The sequence below is a fragment of the Manihot esculenta genome, chromosome 9, assembly GCF_001659605.2.
Source record: "Manihot esculenta cultivar AM560-2 chromosome 9, M.esculenta_v8, whole genome shotgun sequence".
Lineage (NCBI taxonomy): Eukaryota > Viridiplantae > Streptophyta > Magnoliopsida > Malpighiales > Euphorbiaceae > Manihot > Manihot esculenta.
This window is the reverse complement of record NC_035169.2, coordinates 36,592,526-36,618,451: the sequence shown is the minus strand read 5'-3', so window position 1 is coordinate 36,618,451 and position 25,926 is coordinate 36,592,526. Positions and strand designations below refer to the sequence as shown.

Genomic DNA, 25,926 nt, shown 5'->3' with positions numbered 1-25,926 from the left:
AAACTGTTGACGTACGATTAGGGATACATGTCAATCGTTCCAGCTCACCAGGGGGTTCCGGACCCAGCCAAATCAGTGGCTAGACCTCCGCAAAATATGGGACCCACTAACACGTGGCCACGCCAGCAATCGCCTTTCTTTTTCCTAGGTGTTGTATTGGATTCGTTCATTTATAGGCAACATTGGACCCTATTTGCAGATTTGTAGATTTTATCCCTTCTTCTTTATCTCCCATCTTCCTTATATGCCCCCACATTTTTTTTAATTACTAATGTACCCTTCCTAGTCCTTTCATCTCTCTTCTTGTCCTTTTCCTTGGGGCAATAAAATAATTTTTATAATCAAATTAGACAACTCATCCAACTATAATAGGTAAAAATGCATTATATTTTTTCCTTAAATAATTATAAATTTAAAATAGATAAATAAAATTTCACTATAATAGATTATATTAAAAATAATTTTCAAAAATTATATGTATTATCACAATTTTTTATAATCTATTTATATTTAATAAAATAATTTTTCTAAGAAAATTAATTTTCATGGGATTACTAGTAATAAGCACATCCATACATGTGTAAAAAGATAAAATAAATGATAATAATTCCACTTGCACTTGATGTGAAATAATTCAACTTCCTTAAAATCACTTTTTAGATATTAGTAAAAAAATAATTATAGCAAAGTAGTTTGCATAATTAGGGGTTTTTTATTTTTGATATAATTTTGTGAAATTGAAATTAAAAGAAGAATATTTAAATAGAAAGAGAGGGGGGGGTATAAAGGTAATTGAAGTGAAGAAAAATCCAAGAGAGAGAGAGAGAGAGAGAGAGCTTATTCCTCAACAACATGGATTAAATAAGGACAAAAAGGTCAATATCAGAAAGGGGTTTGTCCGAAAAACGCAACAAAAACCCGCGTCTCCATATATCTAGATTTCTCCTCCAATCGGCAATCAATCACTGCTACACCTGTGACTCACTTTCTCTCTCTAATCCGACCAACCTTTCCTTCTCTCTCTCTTCTCCTGAGGCTCTTCTTCTTATCTTGCTTTATTTTTTGAGCTCGAATCCTGTGGGCTTTACCTCACATGGAGTGGCTTTAGATCACTACTACTCAATGCTGGATCTGCTGAGGCCTCTTCATGTTCCAACTGTGAGTTTTGGGTTTTAATCTTTTCTTTTTTCCTGCTGAATTTCAATGAGTAGAAACTAAAATTGAAGATCTTTTTGTGAGATTTTTGTAATTTCGTGAATGAGCTTTACTCAGTCTGCTTTGATGTATTAGGTCTTCTCCTTGCACATTTTGGATTTAATTCTTTGATTTCTTCTTCTGTTTTTGATTTTTCTCCCCAGAATTGCATTTTACTGAAATTATTATGTAATGAATTGACATGAGGGCATATTAGATCAAACCGGGAAATTTCTGGTAATTGTTTTAAATTGACATAGTGAATTGTAGGGTGTAGCTTTGTTGGATTGACATTAAGGGTGTTTATAATCTAAAGACATGTTAAATTTATTTGGCTAAATGTCCTAAAAAGTTTAGAAACAGTGACCTTGTTGAAGTAAACGAAATTAAGTGATGCTGTTGACACGTATTGCAACTCGGTGATAATACTGGAACTCGGTTATTAAGTTCAGCAGCACTTACCTCTATTCTATTTTGTTAGTTTGCTGGCTTTTGAAATATTTATGTGTATTGGTTTAGAATAGGAGCGTAAATGAACCAAATCCTTCTTGAGCTGTTCAATAAAAGTTTGACCCAGTTTGAATTTTCAGGCTCGTTTGGTAAACGAGCTAAACTTGAGTTCCATATATTCGGCTCGTTAAGGCTCCTGAGCTCGGCTCGTTTCTGAGTTCACGAGCAGGCTCGCGAATAGACACGTGAACAGTTTCGATAAGTAAAATGAGATTATTATTATAAGAGAAATAAACTCAAATCCTGCATATACTTTCACGAGCCAAATCTAAATTTTTTAAAATTCAGCTTTATACAGTTTAGTTATACTCTTAAATTTGCATATATTTGGATCATTAAAATTTAAAAGCTCGACTCGTCTAAGCTTGTTTGCTAACGAGCCGAGCTTGAGCTTCTTAATACTCGGCTCGAGTTCGAAATGAGTAAAGTTCGAATTCAACTCGACTTCGAAAAAATTTTAACAAACCAAGCTTGAGTTCTTCAAAACTCGGTTCGGCTCGGTTCGTTTAGGTAGCGGTCCGGTTTCCCAGGTTTGCAGGTTCAGGATAGATCGGGAAGTCGTCAAGGGTAAAAGCTTGATATGTAATAGATGAGTAGTGGACATGAGATGTAAAATGATGTAATGTAAAGTAATGTAATGATGATTAGTATTGTGCTTGACCCTAATGTATGGTTAATCCCCTTTTGTACATGATCTATAGGAAATGCTTTAATGATGAGTTATGTTGAACCAGGCTTGACATATGATATGTTATCCCGCTAGAGCATTTGATGAGGGCTCTAGTGTGGGGTTTTATGTTTACAGTATAGTGCATGCACATGTCAAGTTTGGTATATGGAAAGTTTAAAATTTTTATGTAAATGTATGATCATGTATGGGATTTATCAGGTATTACAGGTTGTATGTTAGGCTTGCTATGGGTCTCGGCGACCTTAAGTCGATCTGGATCTTAGCGCCGGTAGCGGTCCGGTTTCCGGGTCGTTACAGAGTGTTATCCTGAACCTGCAAACCTGGGGGTAAGGGTAAAAACTTGATATGTAATAGATGAGCAGTGGATATGAGATGTAAAATGATGTAATGTAAAGTAATGTAACGAGGATTAGTATTGTGTTTGACCCTAATGTATGGTTAATCCCCTTTTGTACATGATCTATAGGAAATGCTTTAATGATGAGTTATGTTGAACCAGGCTTGACATATGATATGTTACCCCGCTAGAGCATTTGATGATGGCTCTAGTGTGAGATTTTATATTTACAGTATAGTGCATGCACAGGTCAAGTTTGGTATATGGAAAGTTTAAAATTTTTATGTAAATGTATGATTATGTATGGGATTTATCAGGTATTACAGGTTGTATGTTAGGCTTGCTACGGTTCCCGGCGACCTTAAGTCGATCTGGATCCTAGCGCCGATAGCGGTCCGATTTCGAGGTCGTTACAGTTTACACACCTAGTTTAGAATCTCCAACTCAGCGTTGGACTTTTTCCCCACTTTGTATGATTTGAGTGATAAATAGGCATCACTACATATTATGGTGTAGGTCAATTTTTCTGGTGGTGTGAGATTCCTGGAAGTATTGACCAAAATTGGTTCCCCCTTTTCTAAAGATATTTTTAATAGCATTTTTTCTGCTGATAATTAATTGGTAATGTATTTTAATTGCACTAGATTGAAATGTAAAGGGTACATGTTTATAAGACATGAAGATGAAATTATTCATTTGATTAATGAGAGTGGATAGGGTTTTCCCACTGGAGTTGTGGAAATGTTGACACCTAAACTCCCATGAGCCAGGCTGAAGTATCAAGTATGAAATCCCCTCCTGTTCCACTTGGGACCTTGATTGGTCGTGAGCTTAGGAACGAGAAGGTTGAGAAACCTTTTGTGAAGTATGGACAAGCTGCTTTGGCAAAGAAGGGAGAAGACTACTTTCTGATAAAATCCGACTGCCAGAGGATTCCTGGGGATTTGTCTACATCATTTTCTGTCTTTGCGGTACTATTTCTTTTTTTCAAATTTGTTTTCATATGTTTTCTCAGTGATCATGTAGAGAAATGTTAAAAAATTACCCTAGCTTTAGGTCCCTAGGGATCATCATATTGATTTGTTCCTATTCTGTAGGAATTCATTATTTTTTGGTATTGTTCACAGATTTTTGATGGCCATAATGGTATATCAGCAGCAATCTTTGCAAAAGAGAACTTATTGGATAATGTTTTGAGTGCCATTCCCCAGGAAATCAGTCAGGAAGAGTGGCTTCAAGCCCTTCCTCGAGCACTGGTTGCCGGTTTTGTGAAAACTGACATAGAATTTCAGCAGAAAAGTATGTATTTGTAATATTTTCTTTCTGGCTTCTTCTGCTCTTCATTAATGTACTGGCTTATAATTCTGATATACTGGCAGGGGAAACTTCTGGGACAACTGTGACATTTGTTGTGATAGATGGGTGGACCATTACTGTTGCTTCTGTGGGAGATTCACGATGCATCTTGGACACCCAGGGTGGTGTAGTTTCACTTTTGACAGTTGATCACAGGTTAGAAGAAAATGCAGAAGAGAGGGAGCGTGTCACTGCAAGCGGGGGTGAAGTAGGGAGGCTCAATGTATACGGGGGCAATCAGGTATCACGGAATCATTATCTGTCATCTGCAAATTGTTACAGTAGGAAGTTTATTTTCTCCTATATCCTTCCACTTTCTCCTGCAGTTTCCTTTGGTTCATTGGTTCATTTCTTGTTTGTCTGTGACTGCAGGTTGGTCCCTTGCGCTGCTGGCCAGGTGGATTATGTCTTTCTAGGTCAATCGGAGATACTGATGTTGGAGAGTTTATTGTTCCAATACCACATGTCAAGCAAGTTAAGGTGAGGTCATTTTCTCGGTGTTGGCTTTGTCACTTTTCTTTTCATTTGTGAAACAATGGAAGTTTCTTGTCTGTTTATTTAGCTTTCGAACGCGGGGGGGAGGCTCATTATTGCTTCTGATGGTATCTGGGATGCACTATCTTCTGATATGGCTGCAAAGTCTTGTCGTGGTTTACCTGCAGAGCTTGCTGCCAAGTTGGTGGTTAAGGTGATATCTTGTATGTGTTCACTGTTTTATTTTGTCTGCTGCTAGTTTTGTGTTAGTTATACTTGTTTTTCTCATTATGCAGGAGGCTTTAAGGTCAAGAGGGCTGAAGGATGATACAACATGCCTTGTTGTTGATATTGTCCCATTTGACGTTCCTGTCTTACCTACCATACAAACGAAGAAGCAAAACATGCTTAGTTCACTTCTGTTTGGAAAGAAATCTATTAATTCTGGATGGAAAGCAACAAATAAGCTTTCTGCTGTTGGAGTGGTAGAGGAGTTGTTTGAGGAGGGTTCTGCTGTACTTGCAGAAAGGTTTGTTAATTGTCAGGTTCCTTTGATATAATTCAGATGGCTTGGATTTTGTCTTTTGGTAAACAGCTGGGTCTTTCCGGTTCAGAACATTTTGCTTTTCAGATTGCTCCTATTACCAAAGGATGGAACTAGGAGCTTACATGTGTTGTCAATTTGGCGATTTGTAACCTGTAACATTAGTCTCGCTTTAACCTTTTATGATGCACGTGCAGGTTGGGTAAAGATTTTCCTTCAAATGCAAACTCTGGGCTGTACAGATGTGCTGTATGCCAAGTAGATCAAAGCCCGACTGATGGTTTATCAGTAAACTCAGGGTCTTTTTTCTCACCTGGATCAAAGCCATGGGAAGGCCCCTTCCTCTGCCCTAACTGTCGAAAAAAGAAAGACGCCATGGAAGGGAAAAGACCGAGCAGACCCGCAGTGACTGCATAACAAATCATCTGGTGAGAGAGTAAATGTTACATTTTTTTGGCTGGAAGTGTGAGCGTGCATGCTTGGCTTTTTTTGCTTTCTGGTACTTATTGTAATAGATATATAAGAAATGAGGTAGAGAGATAGTGCCTAGGTGTCAATTGGTTCTGTCAGCTCGGGTTTTTTCCAGCTTTTGTTAAAACTGACAGAGGACAGACATGCCGCCCGATAGATATGTTTGTGACATTATGATTGCTAACAGCTTGAAGTTGTAAGTAAAAATTAAAGGTTGCATAGTGATGTGCTACATCGCGGCAGCTTCTTCATTGTGTTTGAATCAAAGTGGAAAAGTTGCATCCTTGTGCATTTCACTTGTTGTTTAAAGACAATGTATTGGTAACAAACAACAATATATAAGAATTTGGTGTTCTCCACATTTTGATATCGTCTACTATTAACGTCTTTCGTTGCCCTTGTGAATTGTTGTTACCCTAATGCAAAATATTTGTGGGTGTTTTCCTCAAACCATATAATTTGAAATTTGAGGTCAGCCAGTTTGCGAAATGTTGCAAGCAGATAAAATTGTATGTCGACTTTAAGAGGTGGCTTTTACTTTTCCCTTAATGGATTCATAATAACTGGGGGTGACCAATGTCTGGTCCAGTCCAGCTCTGGTTCAAGATTTAGAAACTTGGTGTTTATACCTATTTGATCAAATCTAAAGGTTAATCCTTTTTTTATTCAATAGAAAAATCGTTTTGAATCAAACTGTTTGGTTCAAATTCGATTTCAGGCTGATTTTGATAAAGCGGTTTGACTAATTTTGATCCACTTTCTAATCTAGGCTGGATCCGTTTCAATTTCAAACCAAATCATGACTAGGATTTTTCATGCTATAAGCTCGAATGGATTAATTTGGCAGTCGTATTTAGTGATTTAAGTGTTTAATTACTCATTTTAGCAATCTTGGTGTTGAGGGCTCTTCCCATTTGATATCACAGGCTTGAAGATGTTACTTTATATATGTGTGTGTGCAAGGCAGAGTTAGATCAATGAAGATTATAGAAGAAAAAGAGGATGTCTATTCTCTAATCAAACAGAAAGAGACCCATAAAAGCAACTAAAAGGAAGCAAATTCAGATGAACATAATAAAGCACATGTAACAAGTACCGTGGGCCACATGATCAAACCGAGTGGCCCTAGAAACAGGTCAATTTGGAGGCATCCATTGAAGTTCAATCTCACATTTCCACGCATCAATTGGATCTCCAGGATTCAAATCCACAACACAAATTATAACAGTGTATCCTCCAACCCTAATCCTAATCCTATACTGGGGTCTTCTGTACTCTTCTAGGAAAAGGCACCAATAATCTTGCACTTTCAGATGTTGGGGAAATTTAATTTGAGAATTTTGTTATTTGATTGGCCATAATCTTTGACATAAATGAAAGTCAAGACTCCTATTTTCTTGATTTTAAGTAAACTAAATTACTTTATATTATCCAATTAGTTACTTTGTAGGATAAATACACTCATTTGAACCAAAGTAGGCAACTCATTTGAACCAAAGTAGGCTCAGAGTAACTAACGGTTGGAGATGATTTTTCCTAATATGCAGCCCTATAATTGCTCTACAAGCTTTGCAAAGAGAGAGTCTTAGAACTTTGAAGTCGATCTACACATTTTTCACTCGAGTCATCATAGGTGACAGACTCTAAGACATACAACGGCTAATTCATGGTATGAACTTTATCACTTCATTCCACCACAAATCAACTCCAATAATTAATCTTTACTCCTTAGCATTCGCGGAATCTAGATTTGGTTGCAAGCTGAATTTGGATTAATTTTAAATCAAACATTAGACACCTAAAATATTTTAAAAGTTTGATTGAATTCGATGAAATTAAATTAAAATAAACCAAAATCAAAGTCGAAATCTTGAGAAATCCTTCAGGTCGGTATCAAAAATCACTCACCCATGTGTAGTGGTATATCAGACCATGTACGCGTAGACAAATCACCCGTGAAATAACATCTTATGCATTTCTCTAGAAAAATGGAAACGAGGAAACTATTGATTATATAGAACGCCCACGCACCAGTGTTTTCTTCAACACATCTCACATGAAGATGAAAAAAGAAAAATGAGCCCTACAGGAAAGAACAAAAGATATATATTTGAGGTTTTTAATCCACAGAACAAAATAATAGAGGATGGAGTATGAAGCCATGTGAAAATTCAAGAATTTACGAACATCTAAAACAGGACAAGTATACTCGAGAATGATCATTAGAGATCCAAAAGCAAATGAATCAGAACGGCTTACAACAGAAGATATGGTAATCCATAATTGCGCAGGCAAACACAAGCTCACAGCCGCAACTAATAAAACACGAATCTCAAGTCAAAAGTAATGAAACTATTCCAAGTCTTATATCTCAAAATTACAACTCAGTAAATTACTCAAGCTCGCCATCCCTGAAGGGAAAAGAGAAATTTTTTTAAACAAAAAAGGGAAAAAAGAAAAGAGAAGAGGAAACAACCCTTCTTAACAGAAAGTCTCAAAAATTACCAGTGATTATTCCTTGGGGCTTCCTGGAGAACTTTCAATCTTGATTCACCAAAAATAATTACCGTCCTCAAGCACAGGGATTCAATATGCCAAGATTTAAGAACTCGGATGATCAGCGTTCACGTGGCCTAGACCAAGTGGACTTTGAGCTGCTGCTACGCCACCTATCACCAGGTGGGTTGCGATCATCAGGCCTTGTGCCACCACCCCAGCGATCAGAATCTGCAGGAGGCTGCCTGGTGCCACCACTGCCCCAGCGATCTGTGTCTGAAGTAGGAGCCTGCCTTGTGCCACTGCTGCCCCACCTGTCTGCATCTACAGACAGTTGCCTGGTGCCACCACTGCCCCACCGTTCAGGATCTGAAGGAGCCTGCCTACTGCTTCCACCACTCCACCGGTCAGAATCTAAAGGGGCCTGGCCTGAGATGTCTTTCTCTCGCCGGAACCTAGGCACATATTTTCCAGAGGATGGTGCAGCTGCAGGAGCAGGAGCAGGAGCAGCAGCAGCTCCAAGATCTGGACGAGATCCAGCAGGAAGTTCAGAAGGCCTAGCAGGCCCATCAGTTGTTCTCCCCAAGAGAGCTTCTCGCCTTAGCTTTTCTTTTTCTTCTAGTTCACGTTCTCTCTGCCTCTGCTTCTCAGCAATTTCATCTAATTTTGCCTTGCGTTCAGCTTCTTCTTTCCTTCGTCTCTCAGCCTCTGCATATTTGTAAATGCCAACAAGACGGGTGAAAAACAATTATTATATTAAAAAAAAAAGATGATGAAAATGTATCGATTCAGGATGTAACAGAAGAAAAGGAAAATATAAAAGGAGATGCAGCAATAACTTGGAGGTTAAGTCGTACAAGTTGAGAGATTCACATATAAGGAGGTGAAACCAATTAAGATGCAATAAGCAATTCCAGAAAAACCAATTCAAGGAGCTAAAATAAGAAAGGTTCAAGAATACTTAGAGAGCTTGACAAAGACAATAATAACTTGTGTATCTATATACCTTCATGCTTGCGGGCTTCCTCCTCTTCATGCAACTTTCTCAGTCTTTCTTCTTCTGTCCTCACATAGAATATTTTCTTCCTCTTAGCCTCTCTCTCTTGTTTTCTGGCTTGAATGATTTGATTGATTCTTTCTTCCCTCTCTGCTCTAAGACGGTCAAACTCAGTTTGTCGCCGACTCATTACTCTTTCCTGGAATATCATCTGTAAAAGAATAACAGAACCAAATTCGTTATAAGCAATGACCTCAAAAATAACCATACATCAACATTATACACTGACCTTGTTGTCCAGCATCCGGGACAGCCTATTCTTCTCCCTGAGGTCCCCATCATGGCGCTGCCTGCTTATTTCAATCTCTAGCTGCAACATTGATGACAAATAGGATAATAAATGGAAAGTAATAACAAAAACTCCACCATAGACAACACTGAAGAAAAACAAAACTATTGTCATTTCAGACTTGAAGCAATTTAAGCAGCAAAGGCCAAAGGCTAGAGACATGCTAAAACATTTACAAGACAGATAACCACTTCTATCTTTTCAAATGCATACATAACAAGCTTAAAAGATACCTGCTGCTCACGTTCATGAAGCGCCTTCTCTTCCACCAATCGCCGTTGGAAAGCAGCCTCGATCAATGGAGCTGCCTCTTCTCTCTTTGCTCTTTCCAAATAATCCATTGTCTTAGCTAATTTTTGTAACTTCTTCTCCATTTCTTGCCTCTCTCTGAGCTGCTCACTCAAAGCCCTTTCCATTATAGTTTGTTTTGTCACTTTCTCCTGCATAGCACAAAGTGTTATCCTTGGGGCAGTTACCTAAGTTAATTGAACACAAAATGAAATTAGATTTTGAACTCACTCCTTCTAATATTGGCTTCTTTCCCCCCTTCCTTTTACTTCGCTTGTCAACATCCTCAAGCAAAGCCTGCGCTTCCTCAAGTTCTCTCTGCTCTATTTCCTGGAGGATCCTCTGGTTCTTCCTTTGCTCAATTTCAGCAGCAAGTCTCTTCTGCTCTGCCTCTTCTCTTTTCTTCTGCAACTGCAGCCTTCTTGATTCCTCCTCTCGTTCCTACATTAAAATAAAATAAAAAAAAGAACAAAGACAAACACATATTCACACACACAGGGTGTCAGCAAGAAGGTTGCAAGCTATGATAAATGATCAAGATATGTGCAGGAAAGTTTAAATTTGAGCACCATTTCCAAAAGTTGTCGTTCTTGTTCTTCCTTCCTCTTTTCAATAATTGATTTCCGAGCAAGAAGTCTCTTGTGTTCCTTATCCACAACCTCTGATAATCCCGGTAAAATCTCAACTAGCTTGGAAGATTTCTTTGCAGGAGGATATATCATGGCCCTTACTTTGTTTAAGGATTCAGCAAATGTTGCAAGATGATCTCGCAGTCCATCAGATTCAAGACCCTTGAAAGAGCCAATCCAAACTTTAGTTCAGACCAAAATTACAAAAACCCAAAACAAGCAGAACAAGCCAATTAGATGTATCAATGCCAAGCAATGCAGAAAGAAAGCTTCAGTCCGATAAAAGAACTATTTCAGGGTTGTAAAAACTAACATTATGTGTGGGCAAGTGAGCATGCAGAGATTTTATCGTACATAAGAGAGATAAGAGAAGAGAGAGAGAGAGAGAGAGAGAGAGAGGCAAATGACAATCTAGAAAAGAAAATTTGGAAATTGAACATACCGCAGTGGTGAACAATATGACACTCTTCATATGATCAACTTTCATAGCTATAAAGTTATGTTTCACAGCATCAACAGAAATCTTCTCAACAACAGAAAAATCAAAAAAGGGGATCATCTGAGATAAACTCTCAATTTTCATCATCTGATACACTTGAGAGACCTGGAGAAGTATGGAAAAGCATAATTGACCAAAGAAGCAAGAGAATGGAACACATGAAAATTAGAATCTATCAAAAAGAAAAAAATCTTTATACCTGTTGAAGCAACCTTAGGGTAGCAAGCTTTTCAAGGGCAGGGACATATTGAGACAGTTGCACTTCTGGAACAGAAGAAGCTGAAGCAAGTTTTCCCCCAAGTTTTGAAATTTTTAATAACAGCGGCTGGACCTTTACAGCAAGATCCAGTGGGAGAAATTCATTCTCTAAAAGATGGTAAATATCTTTTACTTCCTGTGTCACACAGCTCAATACACCTTTGGAAACCTAAATTGCATCAAAATCAGAAATCATAGAGAGAACTAGCCTATCACATATTTTTATGGGAGAACAACATACAGATAATACAGAAGTAATAAAACATCTAAACCTACACAAATATTGTTAATGTTACGTCTGAGATGCAAAAATTGTTCTGCTGGAAATAAGGTACATTGTGTCACAGATTTATTAGACTTTGAAGATAAATACAACATGCGTGCTTATCTGGCACATATGCCATCCGGACAGCCATCTATCTAAAACAAAACCCAAAGACAAGGTTTTTTAACAACCAAACCTTTTATACAGAGGGCATGGAAGACAAAAAAAGGGAGAAAGAAAAAGACTAGCTATTCAAACTTACCAGTTCCGAAAGAAGGGTTGACCTTGACAGCTGCATAAAGAAAAAGTCAAGAGCATCAGGAGACCATCGATGATGATGATGATGATGATGATGATGATGATGATGATGATGATGACGACAACGACAATATATTATAATATAAAAGAAGGAAAAAAATTGTATCAACAGCATAAATCACATTACCACTTCCCTACTCTCGGGTTTTGGGTCTAGATTGAACCCAATTAAATTGGCCATTCTCAAGTTGCGCTCTTTCTCATTTTCAAGTTCCAAATGAGATGTGCTGCGAGTGTGGTCATAGGGAGCAACTGCTAGTGCAGCTAACACAACAGATGAGGCTATCAACTGTAAATCCTTCTGGCTTAGGTTCTTATTGAAGCTTTTCTGAAGTGTAAATAGTTTGAACCATGCATATGCATGATAAAGATGACTTGATGATATCCAGAAAATCTCAGTTAGCTTGGCATAGTAAACCACCAGCAAAGATGGCTTAGGAGTCTTTTTGACCATGCACATTAATCCATGAATATCTTCAATGGACCGGAAAGCTTCCTGCAAGTGAGAATTGGAAGAAGTAAATGAGAAAGAAAAGGGAAAAGAAACCAGCATAAACCTTTACCAATAACATTAAAGAAAAAAATCTTCAAGTGTAACAATAAGAACATATAACCACTATATGTACAGATAAATGGAACAATTTGCACACCTGCCAGAGTTCAAGCTCAGTAGCAATTTTCAGCTGCTCAAATCGGGTATCAAGGTACAGCTGCAAGCTCTCAGGGGCTGACAAATCAGGCCGGTCCCTCTGATCCCTATATTTATTGAGATTTGCTAAATGATTTCTAATGATCTCACACAGCCGCCTAAATTCAGTGGAACGTTTGTATTGTTTACAAAATTGGAAAGCTCGATGTGCTGTCATCTACAATTAACAAGTCAAGTGATAAGTTCCTGTTTCTGATTTCATTTGATAGAACTTTTAACTTGTACAGTATGCAAGTACTGTTGATTATACTTTTATCCTATAGCATGGCACCATGCACGTGTATTATGATTAAAATAGAAAGTCTAATCATTCAAACAATAAAAAAGGATTTTCACTTCAAAGCAGGAATTACCGCATATAATGCCTCCAACTTTGAGTTGTTCCGAAGTATTTCAAGCACAGTTCTATAGGTCTCCCAAAGAAACTTGAACCAAGGGGTAACAAGTTCACGATCAGACCTGTCCTTTCCCTTCTCTCCACTAACATAACTAAGCATCAGATCTTCTGGCCTCTTATCTGCTTCAAGATCATCAACATCAAGAGCATCTTCTAGGGCTTGTGCCTGACTACGAGCTTGTTCAGCTTTCTCAGTGGAGAGATGCATGAAATGCTTGATTACCTCCTCCAAGGAATTTACATTCACTTGTTGGCATACTATGCGATACTGTATTAAACCATCCTTTGCAAACCTTCCCCTCCGCATGTCAACACAAAGCTCCACATATTTGAACATGATCTTTTCAAGTGTCTTTTGCCATGCACGGTACCTCTTTGAGGTGATGAGGTCATGCAGAGCTTGCAAAGCATCTTGCTTCTGGCCCACATTTATCAACTCTGCAACCACAAATCAGAGCAAGTGAAGAAATTTTAGTTACGGGTCAAGAGCCACAACAAAATCACGCAGTATATATTCAGTTAGTTCCCCACTGCAACGGTATTCGTGCAACACCCTTTTCCGCGGAAACAATCAAAGTTGTTCTTCCGTTACCAGATTCAGCACTAGAATCAATTAAATGATCAAATGGAATCACAGCCATCCAAATCTCCCAATCATAACAAGAAGGGGAAGAAAAAGAGGACAGAAGGCACAGGATTGAAACATATGCAAACAACACAAGTATTTTAAGAGAGTTAAGATGAAATTATCAGAGTAACTGTTGGCCATCAATAGGACATTAACAGCTGACAGCTAATAAATAACCAAAGCCTGAATTATAACTGACCTTCAGCTCGCTTTAAAGCGTTCTCTGGTTTGGCAAAAGTCGACATCTTGGAAGCAAAATTTGCACCTGCTCGAAGCAACTAAATAAATATCAAATTACCATTCATCAGAAACACAAACGCAAAAACACTGAAAACCAATCGAAAAATAATATAAATCGGGTAGAGACCAAATTTAAAAAAAAATGGAAATAATAAAGCCAATCTAACATTTCTGAAATTTAAAAATCGCTAAAAATCCAATACAAAAATTACATCCAATTAAATGGAAAATAAATTGCGAAAAAATGAGAAAAATTAAGGCGAAAACGAGGTATAACCTGATCAGCAGAGAATCGAATGCGCGTAGAGAGAAATAGATATAAATCGCAATAGAAATAGAGAGGGGAAACAGAATGGGAGAGTGCCGCACTCTCTCCGGTAGAAGAAGAAGAAGAAGAAGAGTAAAGAAGAGTTGCTCTTAAGTTTCTTCTAGGGTTTGTTTTGATCCTCTGGCGTTTCGGATGTTCGTTTCATTATCTCTGGGCCTAACTTTTGCTTTCATGGGCCTAAATAGGCTTTTACTGCCAATACTTTGCACCTCCTTTTCTTTTAGAACAAAATTACTAATTTTGCTTTGTTCTTTTTTTTTTTTTAACTTTACTTTTCCTTAGATAGTATTTATGGGTAAATTATTACAAACGGAGCACTATAAAGAGGTACATCGAGCCAACAATATCGTAATATATTAATAAAAAATAAAAACTTAATAAATATTTTGATTTTTTAACTTCCATGAAAATAAAGAAAATGCAATTATAATGTAGATTTAATAGATTATTTTTTATATTTTTTTTACTAATACATTGTAATGTAATTGATTCAATGTAAACAATTTTTCATGTTTATGAAGAAGAGGAGATGAAATTGAACTTAGCTATTAAGAGATTTTCGTATATGATTTGTCGATGGTTATTTTATTCTTACATATGCAGAATAATTTTTTTTATTAGTTAAAGTTAGGATATTAATAAAATAAGATGTATTCTGATTTTAAGAAATTAATACTACCTATTAAAAAAAAAAGAAAGAAATTAAAACTACCACTAATGTTGACGATGACTCAAAATTTTTAATAAAATGCATAGTGTAACTAACTCTTCCAGGCATGTGTGTGCATTTAAATTGCAAAAAAAAAGTAAAAAAAATATATTTTATTGAATTTAAATTGTAGAATTAAATGAACAAAAGAAAGAGCATGGTAATGAAATCAAATTATACAAGCCCTATCTTCTAATATCCATTTGAGTAATCTATCCCCCATATGACTTCACAAGTAATTCAAAGCCCTTTTTTTTTTAAGGTAAAAAAAACTAAGATAATTCAAAATCCATTTATTTAAAACAAGAAAAATGGGAAACTGAGCCAAAGCTCGAATCCCACAAATAAAGGAACTCCTCTGACCACGTCCTCTCTCTCTCTCTCTCTCTTCCACGTTTCATTCCAAAACTCAGATGTTTCTATTCCTTCTTCTTCATTTTATCGATGCCGATGCACTTTTCACAAGGAAAATGCCTGGTCAAGAAAATCCTGATACCTGTAGGGCTCTACTTGATCTGAACTCAACTTCCTCATACTTCTGCAGTATCACCATTTCTCAAGCCAAGCTTAGACTCAAGATTCCAAAACTCTTAGCCAAGCCCATGCAAAAAACAAGTAATGATCGTACCAATGTCAGGAACAACAATTGGGGCAAGATCGGCTCCATCTTCTCTTGCGCCTTTAACAGCAATAAATTTCCTAGGACTTACTCCAAGGTTCAAAGAAATTATGATATTGATCAACAAGATGGCTTAGCAGTAACAGAGGCAAAAATATTGACAAGGGATGTATTTGATGGGATTGGAGATCAGTCTCCATTATCCAAGTCATATTCGTTTAAGAAACTTTTGGAGATTGAAGATCATAAACAGAAGAGGCCAATCAAGGAAAATAATCCAAACAACAGGCAGCCAAGAAAGGTACGCAAGCCTCTGAAAATTTCAGTATCTTTGTCAAGATTGTTTCACAAAAGAGCAAACAGTGCTGGAGGTTGCCAAAACAAAAGTGATGCAACCAGGGTTGACAATATTGCAGATGGAGTGATTGTAAAACGGGCAGATACACGTAGCCTAGCTACGGTGCCATCTACTGGAAATATCAGCGATAATGTGAGCTTGCCTAGAGTTCCCTCTAGAATATTGACCTGTCGCCGGAACTTGAAGATGTCTCGGCCATTGATGAAGACTACAAGCAGGCAAAGTAACGAAGGAAAATCATCAGACAGGGAAGAAAAAGATGGGGAAGAACTCTGTAAGAAGAGGATTTTAATGGGAGAGAAGTGCAGGCCACTGAGTTACTCTGGCAAACTTGAGTATGATAGAGATGGGATCTTGTTACCACATGTTATGCCATGAGAAAGATGGGAGTACTGTTTCCACAAGTTCAAAATTTTCGCCTTCTCTATTAGGCTTTGATTATTATTTTTTTTTTAATTGTTTAATCTCGTTTATGTCCCACTTGAAACCTTCTATTTAAACCATATTCTCAAGAACATGACATGCATACTTAGTAAAATAGAATTTCCTGCAGACTTGCCTGCTACTGATTAATAGCAATGATACACAAGGGAATCGCAATCACAATTACAGTTGAGTTTATTTAGATGCAAAACAAATTATCAATAAAGTATCTGTTAGGATGAGCTTATCACTCAGTTGGGGGAGGAAATCAAATAATACTGCTAACTACACATTAGTATGCAAGAATGAGCAATTCTAATCATTAATGTACAAATCTACCTTTGATAAGGAACATATGGGGCCTAGGACCTAAATTCTATGTTGGTAAATTACAGATTCAGCTTGAGAAGAATACAAGGAATTTCATCTCTGCAACTCTGGCGTGTGGTTGCTTGTTGTAGATGATGATGTAGTCCTGCCATTTAGCATCCCATTATCGACTGGAGGAGTTGATCCCCATTTTCCCTCGGATTCTGTGGGTTCCAACACTTTTACAGACCCATCTGTCAACCCTATAGCAAATTGATTCGCCTCTTGGGGATGTGCAGCAACAACAAGAGGGTAAATGGACTGGCTTCTACAAAATATTCAACACAGATGTAAGAATAATAATGCAAAAACAACACGGTCTTGTAAAGAGCAAAGAAAAGAAATAGCATATGAACTTGTGAGGGTTTAATGCCGTTCAAGCATGACATAGGATATCAATATCCATCACCACTGGAAAAAGGCGTAGAGTGCAGCTGAGTGATAAAGCAGACTGAAGACCACCTACCCATTCAAGATTGCCTGGGACAAGTATGATGAAGCCGCAATTCGGCACCTTAGTCTCAAACTATCAGCATCAAACACCCCAATGTTACCATCACAAAATGTAGCATAAATTAGTTGGCTGTTGCAAGAGTACGCCGCATAAGATAGGGGTGCCGACAATGCATCTTGAGGTACCCACTGAAATGTAAAGGCACATGAATATAGTCACATCTTGTAAATGCAACTACATGTCAAATATTTATATCAAGTTCCTACCTGTCTAACACGTTCCATCTTAGAGGCATCATATATTGCTAACTGGGTCTCGTGAACCACCAGCAAGCGGGTCTGATCAGAGTGAAACTGCACCCGGGTGTCACCATTAGGTGCCTTTCCCGTTGGAATTTGAATCATAACTGACTTCCTTTTCTCCCAGGTGTCAATACTCCAGACACAAAGCTGCAGAAGAAATATTTACCACATCAATAATATCCAGGAAAATGACATTATTTAAACTCACTGATTATCATAAACGAACACAGAAAATGGTTACCAAGAATATCAACAAATAAAACCAACAGTCAGTCACAAGTTTGACAACACAAGACAAGCCCAACAAATAAAAGATAAAGAAGAGAGCTCTCTCAAATTGTAACTTGACCAACTAGTATGTGTGTGCACGCACACACTTGGGCATTGATTGAGGTGATAACTTTTAAGTCACTGAATGGCCTAGATTCAAAGAAAAGCTAATAAACAGAGGAGGGTGATAAGCAAATGTGTCTCTCCAACTTACTTGAGCATCAGCACCTGAAGAAACCAAGATATTGAGATTGGTGGAAAAGGCTAAACCAGTGATTCTCCTCTGATGACCTTTCAATTTTGATTTCACCTAGAAAACAAAGCACAGATATCCAGTCAGATTCCATGAGGACAAATCCTTTTTTTTTTCTGGAGGTGGAAGTGGGATGCCAGGACTTGATATCTATTTAAGCAATTCATCACCTCATCCACTCGAACATTGTAGATATGTATAGTTGAATCCTCCATTCCAATGGCTATGATGTTGTTATCCAGAGGATGGAATGCTAGAAAGGTGGAAGCAGGAGGAGGAGACATGAATGTTGTCATTACCTGCCAACCAAAAGTTCATTGTGAACATAACAAATCATGATGATGATATTTACTGCAAATGCATAAATACCTTGAATGTCATCATATTGAACAGTGAAACCTTCCCTCCAGCAGCTGACATTACATATGAGTCATTCTTTGAAAGTGCTATGCATGGGACTGCTTCTTCAAGGTTGACACCTGAAACATCATTAGCCATATGAAGACCACTATTTGGTTGCCAATGCTGTGGAACGACACTGGCAGTGGCCTTCAAACACAGGAAAATTCAGAAACAGATTCAACAATGAAATAAGATAAAAAAAATAATAATAAAAGTCTAGAGAAAAAAGAATGGAAAAAAATTATATGAACTATTATTAACAAGATATTACCTTTCCAGTTGCATTCTGATCGTTGCGTGCCCATTTCCACAGCTTCTGAATACCACTTGACCCAAGCGCCAAAATGCCAACACCAGAGTTTGTATACAGAAGTCGAACAACCTGGATAAACATGACCTTATTATAGCACTAGTAGGTAGAAGAGCATGCAAAAAATAAATAATAAAAAATGAAAAATGAAACTTAACAAACCTTGTTGGAAGTATCTGTGTTGTCAGGCAAGGTAACTAATCGGCAGTCGCCAGGATCCACAATTTCAGCCAACTGCCATGGCTTTGTTTTATCAGTTACCTCGTCCACTGTTCTAGGCTTTTCCATGCTTCTATTCAAGTTATCAACCCCATTCTTGGACAAGAAAGCCAAAGAAGTAAAATCAATTTTTTGCCAATAAAACAACTAAACTGCTGTAGTTTGAATGAAACCAAATTAGCTTCCTAAGGCAATGATGGTCATCATAAACAGGACACCATGAACATAGGATTGATTTTCTTGGAAGATCACTTTATTCACTCTACATTGAGAAATAAAGTCCCCATTGCATGAAATGCAAGTAATAAATGTATGCCTACACAAAATGGAAGAACATGAAGTGTCTGGTAACCAAGCATATCATTAAAATCGAATACATGAACAGATGACTGTTTTCTCCAACTCGCAGGAAACCTTTCTTCTTTAATACTTAGGTAATCACCTTTCTCTAACATGGGCACAAACCCCTTTTTTCTCAGACATGCTGTAACTACAAAACCAAGATGCTGCAAGCCCACAAATGACCTTGCCTTCTTGTAAAAATAAACTAATCCAACAAACCAATAAACGCAATAACAGCCATCCAACATTTTTTAAGATCCAAATATCAAATAAAAAACCAGAACTAATATTTGTAGAAGCCATACAAGAATTGGAGAAGGCCTGACAGGAGAGCTCCTTTCCACTTTACAATTGACTGGACTGACATTTGTAACACCAGAAGCACCAGGAACCTAATCAATGAGCAAACAATTTTCCCAATAAATCTCAGCAACTGGTTTATTTTTTCCATAAGAGTAATCACATAAAATAGAACAAGTCAAGGAAACCTTGATAGCGGCTGATTCAATAGGCGATCTCAGAGCTTCAAAGCCTGGAGTTTCTACTGTTCTCAATGATCTGAGACCAGAGGCATTCGCAAGTATCTTGAATCCATTGTCCGCAGTAGTAACAGCAAGCAGATTTCCTTCTTTGTTGAATCTCAGGCGAGGGAGACTCTGAAGCAATTGATATGATTAGATGACTTTAGAATAATATGTATCATGCAAAAGATCTAGAACAACCTATCAAATAACTTACCGGTAGTCCGCCATCTGCATCTGTACCTGTGAGCACATTGGTATTATCCATATCCCAAAACTTTATCTGGCTATCTTCACCTGCGGCCAAAAAGTGGTTTTGTGTGGTGTCAAACTGCACTACGCCTGTTGTTGATTTCTTTCTAAACCCAGCATAATGCCTCTTTATTGCTCCTTCACTTTCATTCCATTCAACTAGGAAAGAATCCCCTTCTTTACTCGTCCCACAAGAGAATAATCTGAAAGAAGGGAGAAGAAGTGACAAATATTTTTGTTAAATCCAAAATAAACCAACATGCTAGTAAATAGAATCCCACTTTTTTCCAATCCAGTTCCTCCACCACCGCGAACCCCAGTTAGATTCAGACATGATACACTTTTTAGTTATTGGGAGAACCCAAGTACTCTCTTTCGGATCTAGGAAAGAGCTCTCAAAGATAGGGGAGCGAAACAATCAATCTATTGATATTGGAAGACCAAAAGGATTCTTCCAATGTATCATTTCTGGGTCCAATGGAATTCATAGATATAGGAAAAAGCCCTGTCAAATAGAGATTTTTTTTTCCAACTATCTTTCAATTGTTAATTCGATATATAAGGATCAGTACTATAGGACAATATCATCAAATCGTAAAAAAGAAGGCTAGGAAAATGATCTGGAAAAAATGAACAAATCAAATTTACAAGTCCAAATCCATTGATGTAATTTCACAAACCAATGCCCTTACCTACTACCATCAGCACTGTAGAGCATTGTAGTGCACCAGCGACCTGGAGCATCATAGTCAACTCTAGAGCCCAGATTATCATATAGCCAGGCCTTTATTTTTCCATCAATAGCAGTTGAGAATATGAACTGCAAGTTCACAACCAGCAGAGAAGTTAATGTTACAGAAATATCTTCACTGACATAGTTAACACAGCTGATTACATCATCAAAACAGACTGGAAGCACCATAATGAACACGAATCTAACAGTGGTTGGCAGTGGAATTGAATATGTCATGTTAGCAGGAAAATAGGCAATTCAAGATGACTGAAAATAGACCATAAAATGCTCAATTTCTGAAGGCAATTGATTTCCCTCTGGCTGAATTGATTAAGATCATGCTGAATAGATCTCATGCATTAATGAAAATTTCACAAAAAGAAACTTAGACAACAAAGGTACTATGCATTCCCAAAATGAAGACTTCCAGAAACAAATTACTGCTCTGCAGATATAACCTCCAGTACTGCTGAACCAAGATACTAATCACTAAGTAAATAGTTTTCAGTTATATCTACAAAGCTGCTTCCTAGACAGTGCAAGTGAAAGCCCAAGAATAACAGACAAGTGATTTCATTTTGCCCGAGATACCTGGATGGTTTCTTTGTGGTGAGGACATATAGAATAGACCGGAGCCTCATGACCTTCAAAATTAAATAGTTTCCGTCCCCCTAAATCCCACACCTGTCTCACATCTCACGTTAGATAATACTGTAACTCTAATATAAATCCTCTCCTGAAAATTAATCTCTTACTTTTATTAGCTTATCATCTCCACAGGTTACCACACACAGTTGTTTGTTTGGATGAGCAAAAGCCAAGTCATTAACCCCTCCAACATGAGCATCAATCTGTTAAGAAAGAAATTAGATCAAAATCAAGAAGACAAAATATTTGACTCATATGAAATGCAGGTACTAACTCACCTCTAACTGCTGCCGTAGATCATTTGATCCGGTATAAGCATAGAGGTGAATCAAATGCTTATTAAATGCAGCACCTGAAACAACAAAAAGCTAAGGTACTAAAACTGAAAATGTGTCAAGTATTTGCTTAAGGGTACCTACCTACAAGACTTCCATCAGGACTCCAAGTAACACGATTGACGGAAACTGGTGTATCTTTAACGAAGGAAGCCTGCATGAAACTCTCAAATATGAGAATTCAAAACAATTATTGCTTTGAATTAAAATCCAGCAACATACTTAGCCAGTGAAAACCACAAGAGTAACACATTAACAGTGTTTCATAGAATTTTTTTTACTTTCATTTACAGCCCAAGCAAATCAAGAGAGGACATCCAAAAAAGAGTAATAGGATAAAGTAAAGTGCCAAAAAATTAATGGAAACAAATAACTTAAATGATATCATAAAACCTGAAATTGCAATGAGTAGGTCGTCATTTCCCAAATCTTGAAGGGCTTTGAAACCAACCTCTCCCGTAGCCCAAGTTCCCAAAGTGTAATTTCACCATTAGCAGAACCAACTGCCCAAGTGACGCAATTTGTCAGAAAGGTAAGTGATAATAAATAATTTAGAAGCCAATCAATGTAAAAGATAATAACCATACCAAGAAGCAATAAGTGGTGAGAAGGATGAAAATCCATGCTCGTGACAGCCGAACCTTGATGCAAATTTAAAGCTACTGTCCTTGGCAGGTCTTCCAAAGACCAAGATGCCTGCTGCCGAGCTGCTGGATAAGTAACCTAAGAAAATGAAGTCAGTCCACTCAACTTTAGAGGTGAAACAAAGAAATCAGACCTTATAACAGTTCAACTGCATAAAGACAAAACACATGATGAAAAAAACTTCATCTTATAAAAATGGACCAAAATCAATTTAAACTTACCTCTTCAACAGATTGGGCAGGTCGCAGACGTTTCATTAGTTGTTCATGGTCAGGACTTTGGTAATCAACCATACCTGGAGCTGTTGGTGGAGTTTTTGGTCTTTTCAAGACAGAAACTGGAGACGAGCAAAAAGATATGTAAAAAAATCCACTTCCTTAGGTCATTTTTTGACATGTTATTTAACAATATTAAACATACAATATATGGTTAACAAGAAATTTATGAGTTTCAATTTGTTTAAGCTTAGTTAAATATATCAAAGCAAAACCTTGATTTTGTGGAACAGGTATGGATGATGCAGTGACAACAGCTGCTTGAACAGATGAAGAAGCAGAAGCATTTGCCATCCAACCAGCTAATGCACTGGCATTAGCTGCTGCTGCAGCGGGAGGAAAGGGCTATATACAACAAAAATGAAATGAAAATAATTCAATGGCTAAACTTTTAAAATTATGAACTTAGCCTGCATTAGAAATTTAAGATTTAAGATATCATACACCATGTGCCCCAAGAGACGTATAAGATAAAGGCTTTGCCACAGCAGCAACTGGAAGGTTGACAGGTGCAGGAGCAAGAGGACCATTTGGAGGTGTACATGTATGGTCTGTGAATAGAGTCTTAATGTCAGGGTTTGGCCTAGGATTCTTGCATAACTGATGCTGCCAGTTTAAACTGCAAAAACCAAATAGCCCCACAATAATAAAAATTAGAAAAAGTGCAACTATATAAATCATGGTAGCAACATGCTGAAAATTTCACAGAAGATGGAAGCTTCCCTAACATTAACATGTTAAAGTGAAAAAATATGAACTTTTTTTTTGCCAAAGCAAAAAAGTAAACCCAAGTTGATAATTTAATAAACTAATTTTTCCAATTATTCAATAGGAATTAAATATATAACACTAGAGGAATTTACTATTTAATCCTTATAAGAAACTCATTAGTTGGTCTGTTTGCTTTTAAAAATACATTAAAATATCCCTAGGGTTTCAAAAAGTCTACTAATTGGTCCCTCCATTAATTTTAATGGTCAAGTACCCTCCAATTAGTAGACTTTTTACAAACCTGAAAGACTAATTAATAAGTTTTTTCAAACTACAGAGATTAAATAGTAAAACACTTAATGACTAAAATAACAAAGAAACCAACTGGACTTTTCAAAATGTCAAGGACATTTTAGTGTATTTTTTAAAACTGAAGGACCAACTAATGAGTTTTCCCATAATATAGAGACTAAATAGTAATTTTCCCTGAACACAATAACTCAAAGCACAATATGTATAATTCTTTTTTTTTTTAACAGAAGAACAGAGAGGATAAAGAAAAACCAATGCTCTTTCTATACTCTACCTTTGATTAATTAGAGTCCTCAATCTGGATGACTTCAGAGTAGGAAAGGCAAGTTTATCACGGAAAAGAGGATTTGCTTCAATGAGCTTCTTAAGCTCTATCAACATTATGCTACGCGCTGTTTTTGTATCACCATACTTGGACAGCTGTTCATTTTCCCTGTTATCATAACAAGGAGAAGGAAGAATAATTTTTAACAAATTATGCTGTTCACCCACTACACAAATGCACAAATGCAAAGCAGGCAATTCCATGAATTCTGCACCTGTCTAGCACAAAATATCCTTTATTGGTTGGATGATAAAATGCAGGAAAGGTGAAAAGAGAGACAAAATGTTATTTTGGCAGTTCAGCTTTGGAGAAGTGAACAAATTTTCCACCAATACAAGTCAATGAATTAAGCTCGCTACCTGACACATATTGAGATTTTAGTCCTTTATTCTGTGCTTAGCAATCTCTAGGAAAACAAACACATAAAAATGTAAAACAAGTTTCCATGGTCCACCTGGCTAGATAATAAATATAATTTATCATGAAAGAGAATTACCTGAAATTGCCAAGCGTCAAAAGTTGAGTGATTTCTTTGTATAATTCTTCATTAAATGTTGAGAATACTTTTAAATCACTCACTAAAATTTCAACAGCCTTTGCCTTGTCTTGCCTGTGAAAAAAAATGCCAGCAAAATCACAATTTTCAACTATAAAGAAACTATATAAAATTAACATTAAAGCAAATCCAAGTTCAGCACACCGATCAAGAGCTTCAAGATATTTCTGCTTCCTGATTTCAAAGAATATCTTCATGGAGTATCTGTTGTCATCAACCTTGGTAAATCCAGATAAGTATTTTTCAACTTCTTCCCATTCTCCAGCCTGAACTTTCTCCTCAAAGTACTTCATGTTGAAGAAAAATCCTGATTCCTTCTCAAGCCTAAGGAGAAAAAACAAATAATTTAGGAGAGGACTTCCCAATATTTTTACTTCCTAATCAAATCATGCAGATCAATTCAAACCCAATCCTCAACTCAACCAATACAATTTACCCATCTGGCTTAATTTTAGAGTTTTGGTAGTTCAATAACCGACAAGAACCTCTTTTAATACACTTCTCAAATACTTGAATTGTAACACGTATTAATTGGGCTCTATCTCACTGTAACGGTAATATCCTATCTTCGGAATCATATAAATAAACATGATATTCACTCAACACGAGGGGGGAAAAATCCTCGCACAGCCAAGAAAACCAATTTAACTATACAAGCCATTTCGTTGCTTATAAGTTATAACTGTCTTAAAAAAAATCCTTTAATCATGATAATACAATTTTTTTTCCATTCAGGGAAATAACCAAAACCAATACTTGAGCTTTACTTATCTCTTCCCTTAACTCTCCTCACTCCCAGAATATTCTACGACCCAGAGAAGCCTGTATCTCGGAAAATTTTTCATGACGACGCACAAACCCTCCACTCAATTGAAGCTAAAGTAGCACCTACTTACAAACATATTCATGCACAAAAGAAACACGTTTAGAGAGCGAAGATGGCTTACTTATGCACAGACTCCTTGAATTTCTCTTCTTCAAGGAACTGGAGTATGAGAAATACCAATTCTCTGCTCAAAGAAGACATGTCTGGAGCTCCCAAATTCCAAAACCAACCGATCCAGAGACCGAACAACTAAAAAGGAAAAGGCAGAGAGCTTTCAATTGCAAAGCCAAGGAAGCGCCCAACTAAAGCAGAGAATACACAAATCAGTCCCAAATTAACAAAGCTGAGCCACGAATCTGAGCTCAATTCGCCATATTTTTGGACTTTCCAGCTTTCAAACTGAGCTCGAAATCCGAGGAGTTCTAGGGTTTCAAAGGCTGCTTTGCAGAGAGAGAAGATAAACAAGAGACGGAAAGAAATGGAAATGAGAGACTTCTCGCTATCTTCGATGCGCTGTACAGGGGTCTTTCATCTGCGTACTGACGTATCACTGATATGGGACTCTGTTCTTGATATGTAGACCTGCTTATACTGACTACTTATCAGCTTATCATTGCGTGAAGTGATATGACAATATCACAAGCTGTAGCGGATTCGAAACCACAAATTCAAATAGAGTGAATATTCGCAACACACGTCCAGTCGGTCCCCTCATCGGTACTGTCGCTTTCGCACTTTCTATTTCTCTTATTATCCTCTCGAAAATCGCGTGATTAAAA

General features: G+C 37.2%; 3 protein-coding genes across 4 annotated transcripts; 1 reads left to right on the top strand and 2 right to left on the bottom strand.

Annotated features, from left to right (window-relative positions):
* The first annotated feature begins 903 nt into the window (after positions 1-903).
* On the top strand, positions 904-5,936 carry LOC110623088 (probable protein phosphatase 2C 5). 2 transcript variants are annotated; one of them, XM_021767957.2, is made up of 8 exons: positions 904-1,158; positions 3,450-3,703; positions 3,860-4,031; positions 4,112-4,329; positions 4,461-4,568; positions 4,651-4,776; positions 4,859-5,091; positions 5,304-5,936. In XM_021767957.2, exons 2-8 carry the CDS (start codon positions 3,494-3,496, stop codon positions 5,521-5,523), a joined length of 1,287 nt encoding a protein of 428 aa, XP_021623649.1. In that variant the 5' UTR covers positions 904-1,158; positions 3,450-3,493; the 3' UTR covers positions 5,524-5,936. The 2 variants fall into 2 exon arrangements, with proteins under 2 accessions (XP_021623649.1, XP_021623648.1); XM_021767956.2 differs by having other exon boundaries at positions 905-1,158; positions 3,503-3,703.
* A 1,831-nt stretch (positions 5,937-7,767) lies between these two features.
* Positions 7,768-14,090, bottom strand: LOC110622232 (eukaryotic translation initiation factor 3 subunit A). Its single transcript, XM_021766675.2, has 14 exons — positions 13,928-14,090; positions 13,610-13,675; positions 12,739-13,220; positions 12,327-12,542; positions 11,804-12,172; positions 11,621-11,650; positions 11,035-11,262; positions 10,779-10,940; positions 10,277-10,498; positions 9,939-10,148; positions 9,653-9,859; positions 9,360-9,440; positions 9,080-9,281; positions 7,768-8,781 (listed from the first exon to the last, which is right to left on the bottom strand). Exons 2-14 carry the CDS (start codon positions 13,653-13,655, stop codon positions 8,195-8,197), a joined length of 3,042 nt encoding a protein of 1,013 aa, XP_021622367.1. The 5' UTR covers positions 13,656-13,675; positions 13,928-14,090; the 3' UTR covers positions 7,768-8,194.
* A 2,168-nt stretch (positions 14,091-16,258) lies between these two features.
* On the bottom strand, positions 16,259-25,665 carry LOC110622609 (topless-related protein 3). The gene is made up of 25 exons (XM_021767174.2): positions 25,269-25,665; positions 24,466-24,645; positions 24,262-24,375; positions 23,715-23,873; positions 22,862-23,036; positions 22,633-22,762; positions 22,364-22,479; positions 22,085-22,220; positions 21,891-22,000; positions 21,582-21,651; positions 21,441-21,514; positions 21,270-21,365; positions 21,106-21,198; positions 20,474-20,601; positions 19,747-19,984; positions 19,497-19,664; positions 19,314-19,400; positions 18,610-18,762; positions 18,409-18,519; positions 18,105-18,284; positions 17,906-18,034; positions 17,697-17,792; positions 17,177-17,359; positions 16,923-17,098; positions 16,259-16,724 (listed from the first exon to the last, which is right to left on the bottom strand). Exons 1-25 carry the CDS (start codon positions 25,346-25,348, stop codon positions 16,511-16,513), a joined length of 3,396 nt encoding a protein of 1,131 aa, XP_021622866.1. The 5' UTR covers positions 25,349-25,665; the 3' UTR covers positions 16,259-16,510.
* Positions 25,666-25,926: the final 261 nt, after the last annotated feature.

Bases quoted from the DNA above. Each gene is read 5' to 3' on its own strand.
- LOC110623088 (XM_021767956.2), top strand. From the start codon at position 1,123: ATGCTGGATCTGCTGAGGCCTCTTCATGTTCCAACT. The intron at 4,569-4,650 runs GTGAGGTCATTT...CTGTTTATTTAG, and splicing joins CACATGTCAAGCAAGTTAAG to CTTTCGAACGCGGGGGGGAG. The intron at 4,777-4,858 runs GTGATATCTTGT...CTCATTATGCAG, and splicing joins CTGCCAAGTTGGTGGTTAAG to GAGGCTTTAAGGTCAAGAGG.
- LOC110622232 (XM_021766675.2), bottom strand. From the start codon at position 13,655: ATGTCGACTTTTGCCAAACCAGAGAACGCTTTAAAGCGAGCTGAAG. The intron at 11,651-11,803 runs GTAATGTGATTT...TTCTTTATGCAG, and splicing joins AACCCGAGAGTAGGGAAGTG to CTGTCAAGGTCAACCCTTCT. The intron at 9,860-9,938 runs GTGAGTTCAAAA...TGTGCTATGCAG, and splicing joins AGAAGCCAATATTAGAAGGA to GAGAAAGTGACAAAACAAAC.
- LOC110622609 (XM_021767174.2), bottom strand. From the start codon at position 25,348: ATGTCTTCTTTGAGCAGAGAATTGGTATTTCTCATACTCCAGTTCCTT. The intron at 22,480-22,632 runs GTTTTGCTTTGA...GCTCGTCTCCAG, and splicing joins ACCTGTTCCACAAAATCAAG to TTTCTGTCTTGAAAAGACCA. The intron at 21,515-21,581 runs GTAGGTACCCTT...TTGTTGTTTCAG, and splicing joins TCCTGATGGAAGTCTTGTAG to GTGCTGCATTTAATAAGCAT.